General features: G+C 48.9%; 1 protein-coding gene across 6 annotated transcripts in view; it reads right to left on the reverse strand.

The window, feature by feature from the left end:
- The window catches only part of SRGAP3 (SLIT-ROBO Rho GTPase activating protein 3), a 251,994-nt gene that overhangs the window by 43,587 nt on the left and 195,794 nt on the right, over positions 1-12,613 (reverse strand). For 4 of the 6 annotated variants that reach the window (XM_073787605.1, XM_019944655.3, XM_019944656.3 and 1 more), the window contains 3 exons: positions 11,388-11,415; positions 6,340-6,442; positions 1,221-1,281 (listed from right to left, as the gene is read on the reverse strand). In XM_073787605.1, the coding sequence (XP_073643706.1) occupies positions 1,221-1,281; positions 6,340-6,442; positions 11,388-11,415 (192 nt within the window). The remainder of the gene's footprint in view (positions 1-1,220; positions 1,282-6,339; positions 6,443-11,387; positions 11,416-12,613) is intronic. The other 2 variants (XR_002178216.3, XM_073787607.1) reach the window with 1 other exon arrangement.

Here is a 12,613-nt window from a genome sequence, read left to right on the forward strand (position 1 = left end):
ACAACGTCTTCCTTCAAGAAAATCTAGAGTCTAGAGTGCATGCTGGCTTGGGATCAAGGAGTTTGGGGGACATTAACTTATTGCAGAAGGACGATCTCATTTTCTATGTGTTTCTACAAGGCCTTAACAAAGAGGAGAACTTGATACCTGACACAGCAGTAACAACAAAACAGCGACCTATAAGATTGAAGGAATTAGAGGGCCTCCCTCATCTGAAAAGGGAATTAAGGCTGGGATCCTTTCCCTGAGATTCAGTTTTTCTATATGAAACAACTCTCCACTTTATAATTCAGGAAAGTGTTTACCCTTAAAGGCAGGCTTTAGTTAAAGTTTGGTTTGTACATATAGTATGTGCTCAATAAACGTTGTTCATTTCTTTCGTGCTGAATTTCTACCACCTGTGTCTCTTACCCCATCCTCCTGGCTCATTCCCATCCAGTTATGCTGGCCTTCTTTCCCATATTAGGCCTTGACACTTGCCATTCTCTCCACCTGGCTGGCTTCTTCTACTCAAATATCACCCCCTCGGAGATGGCTCTCCTTACAACCTTAGCCAAAGCAGGCCTGCCCTCCTCTAGCCATTCTCTATCCCCTTTAATTAGTTCCTTGGCATTATCACTATCTGAAATTATATTATTTGTCTCTCTGCCTGTTCATTCCCTTGCCCTTCTAATTGGTCATGTAAGCTACCTAGGGCCAGCATCCTACCTGTCTGGTTTTTTGCCATTGTCAAAAACAGTGCCTGCTATGCACTCTGGAAATATATTTTTGGAGGGATGAATAAATGAACAGATGGAGGCACAATTTAAGTGCTGGGGACACCATGTGGCAAATCCCAGACACTCTATTTCCTCCATGGAGCTTACCACAGTCTAGCAGGATTAACTGATCGGTTGACCAACCTCATTCAGCGCTCAAAGTGCAGAGCTCTGGGCTCGAGTGTGAGCAAAAAAGGAACTAATACAGTTGTCCCACGTGCCCTCCCTGCTCCTCGGTTCTCCTAGCTCCTGGGTCTTCTCACCACCATCTTCAGTTCCCCCGACACACAAGGCTCAATAGACAGCACTCAAGATAGCAGCTGTTCCATAGAACGTTTTCCCCTCAGAAGCAGAGCAGCAACAGGAAATCTTCCCAGACGAATTTGAATCTCATATCTTATGAGAACAGCCTAGCACCTGTTCTGGAAAGAGCTGAAAACACTGCCCTGAGATCGAGCTTACCATATAAATTGATGTATCTGATGCAGCTCTCGACGACCAGTGGTATAGCTTGTCCTGAATCCTTAAGAAAAAAAGTTGTGAGTTGTATTGGACTTGGCAACCACCACAGGAGAGAAGACACTGCAAACACAGATTATGAACTCAAGCCAGAAAATTAGTACCATCAGATTAGTAGGAAAACAAGCAAGGAAACACTAATTCTAAAGTCTCCACAAACAGTTAAAATAGAAAGTCTTCTGTGATTGCAGAAAAGCCATAGCTGTGATCATTTTAAAGAAATGCTCTGTCTTCCTATTCAGCTGGGAAGGAATCAGGGCTCAGGAGGCCTGATAGGCACATCAGGGAAGGGGAGGGAGCCCACCGCCTGGAGGGGCTGGAATTCACCCTCGAAGACTTCTCTGCCTCCCACTGCCCTCAGCCCCATCTCAACTCTGTTCTCCCAGCGCTCAGGGCAGGATCAAGGCCTCTGCCTAGTACTGTAGGACCTGCTGCCGGAATTAAGAAGGACACACCATGGGGGAAGCAAGGCTGGCCCCAGGGATCCTTTTGAGCTCGGAGGAGGGGTGACCAATTCTACTCACAAGTAACAACCTAAACATCCAGACAGATATTTGTTTAACAGTAAACACATTAAAAGGAAAAGTTCTAGAAACAGCTAACGTCAGCCACTGACCACTGAGTGGCAACCTTAGTCAGAAAGGCTGAATAAGATGCAGTTCTAAATACATGCATCTGGGGTGTGAATGTATTTTCAATTATATTTTCCTAGACTGGCCCACAACCACAGAGAGCTGGGCACGGGATAATTTCCTTTCGGATTCCGTGACTGGTTGACCTCTCTGCTATTTCAGGCCACTTACAGAGCATAAAAATTTTTAAAAACTCTCTTTGCAAAGGGGACAGGTTAAGCACTAGCCTCCTCAGAAGGTGAGGAAGCAATGAGGCATATGTAATATGCTCATGTAAAGGGACAAAGAAAAAAACCATGATTTCGATGCTTTCGTGGGTCCTCCACACCCCACCTGCAAATTCTGTCTTTGATTAACTACCGTCACGGAGAGGGTAACAAAGTGGACTCATTGGCAACAGGCAAGGCGGGCCCTGTGCTACTAGTCAGGGCTAAAGACAGGTTCCATCCAGTTGAATGGGGCTGACGGACCTTTCCAGTAAATACCTGGTTCCTGGTTCGAGCATTTCTTCTTCCTCTGATAACAAAAAATAAACAGGCAGCAGAGCAGAAGAAAAAGAAAAGATTACGCAGAAGTAATAAGACCAGTTAGAGCAAGCAGCTCCTTCAGAGTCCGGGAACGCCGAAATGCAATGGCAGCCAGCGGAGGTCCGGGGAGATGGCAGGCAAACCGTGGGCCCAGTGGAGCTCCGGACCTGCCCGGCCAGCCTTCCAGGTGGCTGCCTCGGACGCCAGGGGGCAAAGGGGCCTCTTTCAGTCCTTGTCAAAGGGCAGGAACGGTGTGTACTGAACACTTGCCCCACCCCAAGTCTAGCTTCTCCTCAACACAGGGGGCTGTTTACTCACCAATGGTGAGAGCCCACCTAAGACTCTTTAACGTTAGCCCAGCCACCCACAGAAAAGGAGGGACACACGCCCTCAGGTGTCTCCTGTGACACTGGCCCTGCAAGTCAGTTCAGGAAACCTCGCTCTTAGCTCTTAGTTAACCAAGACCGTGTTTATGAGGTGCCCTCTGGATAGGACCAAACAGGATTCCATCTGGTTCCAAATTCCACACTGCTGCCCATGCTTTCCTACCAAACACCTGGGGCAGCTTGTCCCGGGTACCCACTTGGCTTTGCTTTCCTTCTGCCCACGGACCCTCACCCTGGCACTGAAAAAGCCTCAGGGAACGCAAAAGCTGACAAAGCCTGGAGGAGGGAGGGCAGTGGAGTCAGAGAGCCTTCGTGATCTTGCGGGCAGAACCGGAGGCTCTGCTTTCACTGAAGTCGCCCATTTGCAGGCGAGCACGGCCTCTTCTTTCTTCCCACACATGCAGTGCGTCAGGCTCTGGGGTGCGTGCTGTGTCTCATCCTGACTGAGAAACGGGAGCATGTGCGCCTGCTTGCTGGCGTCACCTGTCCAGCCCCTGGCACCTCAGCAACTAGAATTTTCCTATGTCGACTATGCCTCCCTGAACCTAGGACAGCAGTGCCAGGTGATCAGACAGGGCCCCGTGGGCACTCTCCGGAAAGCCCAGGCAGCAGTAACAGCTAACATTTCCATGGTGTTTACCCTGCACCAGGCAGAGCTCTAGAACCCGGCAGGTGTTACTCATCTGATCCTCCTCACACACTCAGGAGGTGGGTAATTATCATTCTCATTTTATTGAAACAAGGTAAGGACTCCCCCTGCCCCAGCCCGAAGGTAGACCTCCTGGGCCTCAAAATTTATCATAATAAATTGGGTTTCCTTCTATCCGAGAGAAGGGGGGAAAAAAATCAAGCATTTTGAAAAGAATCCATTCAGGTAAGGTCCTAGAGATTTATACAAGTAACTCCAACTACGTTTATCCGGCATTCTTGGGGATGCTTCCTTGTCCCTCTAAACCCTCATAATCACGGAGTTTCTGTGATGTTATTTTATTGAAAAGCCTTTCAGAGCTTTAGAATTTCAGAGCTGGGGATTCTTAGTTCACACTGAATCTTCTTCCAGATAGCATGGGAATCATAAGAGGAAATTAAATTCCATTCCCAAAGGTTGAAGGACTGGATGCATCACACTGCCTTTTCATTTTCTGAGAGTTAACAATCCTTGAGGTTGGGGTCCCGCCGCTGCAGTCTGTCCCCACAGGGAGCTTAGAGTGGGCACGCAGAAGAGCTGGCGGAATTGCACAGATGATGTGCGGTACAAGCACACGTGACTATAAAAAAATGCATTCGCTCAACAAACATACTTTTTTCAGTCAAACGGTCCCCTGAGGAGGCTGTGCTCTTATTTCAGCAACATGCTGCTGCCTAGTGCTCTGGGGTGACCCTCTCTGGGGGCTCTTTTCAGAGCCAGTCCCCTAGCGCCCACTACGGCCTATGCCTCTTGCCATATTGTGGCTCCAGGGGCTACAAAGCCGGGCTCTGATTGGCGCTTTTCATTCCAAAGACTGGGGTGTCCGTTCTCAGACAAAGTTTTGGCACCGCTGACGAAGGTCCTGCTGCAGGCTCTCGGAAGACTGACCAGCTGCAGCAATGGCTATATATTTAGAATAAGGATGTGGCTTCCTGGTGACTACCTCCAAGGGGCAGACAATCCCGCGGTTGGTGCATGGCACTCGATTGTCACGCATTTTTTGTAGGAGCTCTCCATTCAGAGACTGTTTCACTGAACAGAACACCTAACTTGCAAATGCCATTAGGTAAGAGCTCCTTCCAAGCGTCCTGACAGAGCACCTGTTTCCAAAGAGCTGAGCATATTCTGAAAGGTGTCTGTGTCTCTGAGCCTTTGCTCATTCTGTTCCTCCTCTCAGGGGCTCCTCCGTCCTCCCCTCTGCTGTGTTCCGCCCCATCCTTCAAAGCCGCCCGGACCCCACTGCTCACAGTTCTTCCTGCTCTGAGCTCTCACAGAAATTATTTCCGTGGGGAATCAGTCACCAAGTGCTCATCCTTAATCATCTTCTGCGTTCAGCCTTCTGTCAAAAACCTCCTGAGCAACATGATAAGCTCCTTGAGGGCAGAGAGAGTAGCAAATGGGCCTCAGTCCCCTCTCAGCTCTGGAGTATGGCTTTTTCGAGAAGAAAGTCTTGTTGGAGCGAGGAGGGAGGATGAAGAAAGGGCTCTTGAGACAGCGCCTCTTCCCATGACCTTCTGGATGGCAAACTGCTCACTCGGAGTCACCTCCAAACAGCACCCCTTCCCTGATGCACGCAGTAGCACCCCTCATTTTGGGGTCATCCACACCTCCCTCCTCTGAGGCATCCTAGAGCAGCTGCTGCTGTTTCCCACCCCCGGGCAGTGCCAACGTGTGCCCTCCTTTTCCCCTTTCCCTTCCCCCACTGTCCCCCAGAACTCAGCTTACAGACAGAGGGACCCAGGCTGGTCCTGCCTACCCCCTCCCACGCCTGAGGCCAACCCTCCCTGCCCAGCAAGTCCTGTGCATGCCCTATATGAGGACAGAGGATAGAGAGCCAGAGCAGGGGCAGCCTCAGCACTCCAAAAGTGTCGGCAGGGCCCGAGAACCTTTACTTTTCTCCTGACTCTTATTTTCTGCAAACGGTCTTCGTTAGATGGGGCACGCTTCCAATAACTGTCAGAGACCTTCTGCTGTTCCCCTAAGTAATCTTCAGAATGCATCTCCCCTTCCTCAAGTATGTCCCCCACGTGCTGCCCTTTTCAACTCCACCACCATCTTAACTTGCCTTGAGCTGTTCTATCTGGGATGGCTTGATCCTGCACCCTTTGCAGCCAAGAAGTAAGAAGAGAAACTCACTGAGGTGAAAAGCTTTTTTTTTAGTTTAAGGTGTAAAGGATTAACCTGGAATTCTAAAGGGACTACCTCAGCTCTTTTCTCTTCTCCCAAACTGCCTAACAAGAAACAAAATTAGGTGGAAGGGTTGTCTCTCGTACAAATTGTATGTGTTGTGTTCCTTTGCTGGTATATTCTCAACTTTAAAAAATCACTTGTATAAAAACACAGTTACTCACAGGGCTTTTCTTTGTATTGTTTCCAACCTGTCCCCTCTTGGGAGATGTGAGTGTGACTCAAGGCGAGGGGGTTTCTCTAAGTGTCCCTCAGGCTGGTCAGGACTGCAGTTCCTGAAGCAGTGAAGTGGGGCTGACAGGGACCACTGTCTGGCACGGATTCAGCGCCACCTGGATTTTACTGGGTCCCAGCGTGATTGCAACCCTCCCCCAGGGTTGAGAATCAAGGGAAAGCACTTAGGAGCGACTGGTCAGAGGCAAGAGCAGCTCTGATTAGAAGCCCTCACTGAAGCTAAGAGCAGGCTGCCGGGAGGACCAGCTTGCCACAAGGCCTGGCCGAGGGCCCGGATTGAAAGTTCCAGTCCGTCAGTCGTTGGTAGGTCGGTAGGTTGGGGCAGGGCTGTTGGCCGGGGGAGGAGGTGGAGAAAGGCTGCCATCACATTGGGTGCATTCGCGGACTCCGTGGCTCCCCAGCAAGTACCTTAATGAACGCTTCCATACAGCCGTTAAATAGTTTATGGCTACACACTGAGAGAGGCCTAGGTCTCCTCATTTTCTGTGGTTTAGGGGGAAGACAGGGGGGCCTAGGGGAAAACGGAACAAAAGAAATCAAGAAAGCAAACAAGGTAAACATACAACTGGGAAAGACGCTCTTACGACCCACGACTGGAGGAGAACACGAAATGCAAATGGAAGGCCTGGACCCCCAGCGCATTGGTGTCCAATGCTCCATCTGAAGGCCTCTGGACGTCTAAGCGGGTCTTAATTTACCCGCGGTGTCAGGCAGGAGTAACACAAATGTACTCTAAATCACAGGAGGGCACAGCACGTGTCCAGGAAACCATTGAAACTCCAATCAGGGCTGTCATCCCGCAAAGCTGACCAGATGGAGGGGGAATCAGGGGAGAGATGTAATCTGTAGCCCAAGAAAGCAAGAGACTTTCAAAGATGATCGGAAGGGTTAATTTTCATCATGTTGGCTTAAATGCATCACCAAGTCTCAACTCCCACCATACCAGGGCACTGATCTTCCTAATGCCTCCTTGCATTTCAAATGCACTTGACTAATCTTTAATCCATTGATCTAAGAGCCAGGCAATTATTATTCTTATTTTAGAGATGAAGAAATTGATGCCAGGAGGGAGGCTGCAGCTTCTTTGGGGTCCCCAGGGGACCCAGGATGATGATTATCTCCTGTCCTTTAGTCAACTACACTTTCAGTTACAATGTTTTCAAATCCATTATCACACTTAATGTCAGCTCAACCCTGCACGTATGGTCCCATTTTACAGAGGCCTAAACTGAGGCCTAGAGGGGGGAGGTGGCAGAGCTAGGCCGCAAACCCAGGCCTCTTTGGCTCCAATCCCAAGATTTTTACCAAAGGGTCTGTCATGGAGCCTTAGGGAACTTTCTCATTTCCAGCCAAAGACTCATCCATCCCATTAACCCTTGCCAGCGGAGGACCCGTGGGGTCAGGTTGAAAGTGTCTTGCTTGACTTTAGGATCTCCATTCCCTGCGCTCCATCTCGGCCACAGGGAGGGGCGATCATACCACAGTTCACCAGCGACAGCGAAACAGCCACAAACACTGGACCAGTTTCCAGAGTTGCTCACATGCATATACCTGTGTTGGCTTATTTGCTCATCTTTCACCACCCAAGTTGGCCTGACTCAATGCTGCCAGCCTTCTAGGGCAAAGGGCTTTCTGAGGTTAGGAGGAGGGTCCCTAACCAAGAGACACAGTTCATTTTCAACTGGCTTCGTTCATAATTTGAGAGGTACCAAGTGGGGACCAAGCCTGACACAGATAATGTCCATGCGTGATGAACACAGACCTGGGCCCACAAGCCTTGACTGATTTCTGTGAATGGGCAAGAAATCGTATGTGCCGTGGAGCCAGTCAAGGAGATAAGACTCATGCTGCCTTGCTCACTGGCCTTGTGGTGCCTGTCTCCCTCAGCAGGCCCGCCATCTAGGGAACTCGGATCAACTTCTAGGTGTCTGAATACTGAGCAAATGCTGCTAGCTCCAGGACATGCATGGGCAAAGACACAGTGGAATCCAAATCTCATGCCACCCAAACACTGGAACTAAAATAACAGCACAGACCAAAATTTTGCAAAGAAACAACAGGCAAGAGTATTTTGAGCTCATCTCGATCTACGTCAATTTGGTTAGCTAAGTCCATGTCATTTCTTTTTCATAAGTTACTTATTTGTTGAGGATGTGGGTTATGTGAGAGTGATATTTCTTACAACAGATCTGCTTTTGAATTTCCAAATGCCAAAAGAGAGTGCCAAAAATGTGACAGGGCCATAGGTTTTACGTATCATAACTGGAGGGTAGCAGCTGCACCACCTTGTTTCCATGGTGATTTGGGTTTCTGTTTTTGGACGTTCTCACATCATTTCCTTATCTCACACTGCATGATACCCTCACGACAACCCTGTGAGATAGGCAAGAACTATTAAACCTACTTTAAACATAAGGTAAAGGAGCCCAGGAGAGATTAAGAAACTTGCCCAAGGTCATAGGAATAGAATTCAGCTCTTCCTATTTCAGGTTCCGGTGTGATTATGGAAATTGGGAAATTGATTTTATCACAGAACATTCAGCAATAGCTTTAAATCATCTATTAAACTCTCATGGTCAGCAAGAGTACAGACTCTTAATGCAGGTGTTGGACACCCAATACCAAAAATATCTAGGGTGCCTTTAAAATTTATTTCCTAAAATAAGTCCTAAGGATTCTTTTTTCCTTGAAGTTACATAATTTCTGCCCAATCCAGAAAGCAAAGGACTGTTAGAACCGCATCAGGATTTCTTTCTTTTGTGTGGTGCTCTGTGCAGTGAGCGGAATCTCTGACAAGGAAACGTAGCTATCCCAACTTTGCATGACACCAAATTGATACCGACTTACTGAAGTGCTGGGTGGGGCACAAAGTGGGGAGCAGGGGGGCAGCTCAGCCAAGGAAAGTGGGGCAGCCTAAGCCTTCCATCTCTTCTGCTGCTCAGTTGCAGAGCAAAAGGAAAGAGAGAGAGAGAGAGAGAGAGGGAGGGAGGCAGGGAAAACAGGAACAGAGAAAGCCACGGAGAGGAAGAAAGAGAAACCAGAGACCAATGTCCCCTTTCTGCCTTTCAACCAAGATAAAAATTAACACGCATTAGTAACATAGGAATTGGCCTCAAAATTATTCTGTGACCAGAAGGATGGTTATTTCCCTAGACAACCCAACAGATGTGGGTGTCAACATCCAAAATGGCAGCAATATTGTAGTTCAATGGTGGTCAGGCTCTTGGAAGCTGTGCATGGGTGTGCATGGGGTTGCATCTGTTTGGACAAGAAATCTCGAGTGATTTCACTGCTAATCCAGACTTGGAGCGAGTCAGCCTAGGTTAGGGAAGCCAGTCAATGGCTTGAAAAACCATATCAAACCTTACATTTGCATCTGGCTTTGCCATTTACCATATGTCTTTCAAGCGCATTATTGCATCTGGTCAGCCTAATTACAGGGTTATTATGAATTGGGGCTATTCTAAGATAACGTTCTAAAGTATGAGAAAAAAATATACAATGTGTTGCAGCCCATGTGCAAAACTTGGTCTGTCTATACAAGGCCAGCAACAACTTGGCTGAGGGGACCTGCTCAAATAATCACCCAAAACAACACTGACCTTGGACAGGAAACTATGGCAGATAAAGAGGGCCACAGTATAGAAATAGCTCACCCAGGACATTTAAGATAAATTTAAAATACACTTCCAAGTTAGCAGTGCACTCCACAATAAGTTAAAAATGATTTTTGGAAGTAAGAGGAAGCTTTTACTTTACTAAGAGTTGCCTTTGACCTTGGCCAAGGGCCAAAGTGCAGATGGCTGGATTTGCAGCTTAGTGCAGTGTATCTAAGTGGGAGGTCTGTAATCCTAGCTTGGATTTCCCAGGCCCTAGGTCAAAGAGGGTGTGGAAGACAGCATCTCAGAGGGCTTTATTTAAAAAAAAAACAAAAAAACAAAAAAACCTCTCAACATTTCTCTAAGGAAGACCCTGGGACCTCGCTAAGGGTTTGATTACAGATCTCTCCTACAATCTGCTGGAATCATCTTCTCCCACATGAGTTTTAGGAATTAGGAGGAAGTGAGGGATGGCTCAATTCATTCCCCCATCTGTTTAATTATTTGCAAACTTTGGTGTAAAATGTGGCTTCTGTTGTTTTGGTACTATGACAACACTCTTGCAATAAGTAAGTAAATAAATAAATAGGAGTTTGTTTCTAAAAGGTTCTTAGAAAGTAACCCTGCACATCTGCTGACCCATGTGCTGGGAGGGCCTCGCCTGGTCTCATGAATCTTCCCAATGTCCGGGGACTGCCGGGGCCTAGAGGAACAGCTGCACAGGCTAAGCTTCTGGAGAGCCCTCAGTCTTCCCCCACCCTGGGCCAGCAAACTGAAAACCTCAGAGCTTTCCAAGCCTTTTCCCAGCCAACTCCCTTCCAGATGAGGCGGGCGTTAAGGGTTCATCCTCCCTCTTGCCAAGTAGGACAGCTTTCCAGGATTCTGGGCCACTGGGAAGAACTTGTGGGAAAAGGATGTCTTTGGGTCACTGGGCCCAGAATGAGGCAGAAGTAGCTCTCAACGGCCACGTGATGGAAAAGCGCAGGCCTCTGGGCCACCAGCTCAATTCAACTTGGGCAGTGGGACGGGCATTGCTGGGAACACGGAAATGGATGGGCTCTAAGGAACCCGGGCAGCGATAGGGCTGCTTATGGACCTAAACTCTCCACAGGTAGAGGAAAGGTCCAGTCCTGAAGCCAGCCTCTCAGCTATCAGCTGCTGAGTGAAAGTGTTCACTGGTTCTGGTCTGCTCAGGGAAAAGCCCAGAGGATAATGTTGAGCGAGCTGGAGAGAAAGCAGAAGCTGCCCACTATTACTTCCCCCACCAGGGGCTCTGCCATCAGGCCATCCCAGTGCTGCGAGGTCCGAAGCCAGGGCAGGCAGCAGCGGGCGTCTGCGCCCGCTCGTGTGGATATGCGCATGCGTATGCCCGGTGGTGTGCGTTTCCAGCCAAACCCGGAGCCTTGGCAAACTGGGACCCCGGGCTGGGCCCCACGCCTCGGCGGTTTGCTCAGCAGCCATAGAACGGATGGGGAGACAGGTGGGCAGCTACCCCACAGCCTCTGGCTTCTCCTGGTTGCCCTCAGCCACTCTGCAATATATATTACCTTCCCATCCTCCCACCAGATGGATAGCAACAAGGGACGACACCCACTTCCCACAGCAGCTCTGAAAGGCTCCCTCCCCATCACCAGTCTAATGCTGGAACCAGCAGAGCAGCCAAAAGACCTTTGCCTTCCCTCTCAGCACAACCACACCCCCGTGGGGACACTGGCGAGGAGCTGTCCCCTCTAAGACTCCTCCGCTGCCCTGAGCTCCAGCACTGTCTCCCCACCTCCCTGTCTGTCCTGCTCCCCCCACCTCCTCCCACTGCCCACTCAGGCAGCAGGTGAAGGAAACAAGATGCACCGCTCTTACCTGGTTGTACCGCATTCTGCTCTCTCCCCTGGAAAGAAAAGTGTACATTGATTTAATTGTTGGTTTTGTTTTCGTTTTTGTTGGTTTATTTTTGAGCAGAGAACATTCATCTTTTTCTAAAAACAAGAAACAACTAACACCTTAATTATTTGTGAAATGGGAAATCTTATTATGCCTAAGGTGTGTTCTGTTGCGAAGAACTGAGTCTTATTAAATCCTCAGTGCCTCCTATTTGTAGGGCCATGTTCACATATTTTTCATTTGTTATTGTTCCTACACATTTGATTTTCAACTACAACCTGCTGACCAGTGGCATCAGAATCTTCTGGAACTCTTGTCAAAAATGCAGATTTTTTTTGGCTCTTTCCTGGATAAGGACCCAGGAATCTGCATTTTGACAGCACTCCCAGTACTCTCTTCTATGCATACCCCAGCTGGAGAGCCCACGCACTGCTTTATGTCCACAAAGGTTTACTGAGCACCTGTCATGCCCGGCACTGAAGGGTATCAGCCATAAGACACCTTCTGTTGTCACTCAACCCCGCCAAGTGCCCACCCCCAGCCCTCCTGCCTTCATCCTCAGCTGAAGACCTTCTCGCCTCCTTCACTGGAAAACAAAATCAATAAGACAGGGTCTCTGGGTACCACCATGAGACCTACCCACCTACCTGCGCTTGCCCACTCCCCCGCTACCTCCTTTCCCGGTGCTCTGGAGGAAGCATCCTGCTTCTGCTAAAACCCAGACCCCATGCCGCAGGTCCCATGCCCTCGGCCCTTTTCAGGGGCTTTGCTTCTGCAAGTGTCTCCCCTCTCTCTAGCATCGCCAGTCTCCTCTCTTCTGGATCATTTCCATCAGCATATCAACACGTACACTGGATACATCCAACCTGCCTTTTAAGCCTCCCCTTGATCCCATTTCTCCTCTAACTCAATCTCCATTTCTCAGCTCTCCTTTCCAGCAAAACTTCCTGAAGGAGCTCTGTTTGGGGTCCCTGTCGCTTCCTCCTCTTGCCTTACCGCAGCTGGCTTTTGTCCTCACCACTCCACGGAGACTGCTCTGTGCGGCTGAACCTAATGTCTCCTCTGCTCTTACCTGACTGCTCAGCACTGCCTACCTCAGTTAATCACTCCCTTCTTCTTATAAAGCTTTTTCCTCTTGATTTTCATGACTCTGTACACTTTCCAGGTGTCCTTCCTGCCCTACAGGCTGTTCCTCAGTTTCTCTT

This window comes from Tursiops truncatus, chromosome 10, assembly GCF_011762595.2.
Source record: "Tursiops truncatus isolate mTurTru1 chromosome 10, mTurTru1.mat.Y, whole genome shotgun sequence".
Classification (NCBI taxonomy): domain Eukaryota; kingdom Metazoa; phylum Chordata; class Mammalia; order Artiodactyla; family Delphinidae; genus Tursiops; species Tursiops truncatus.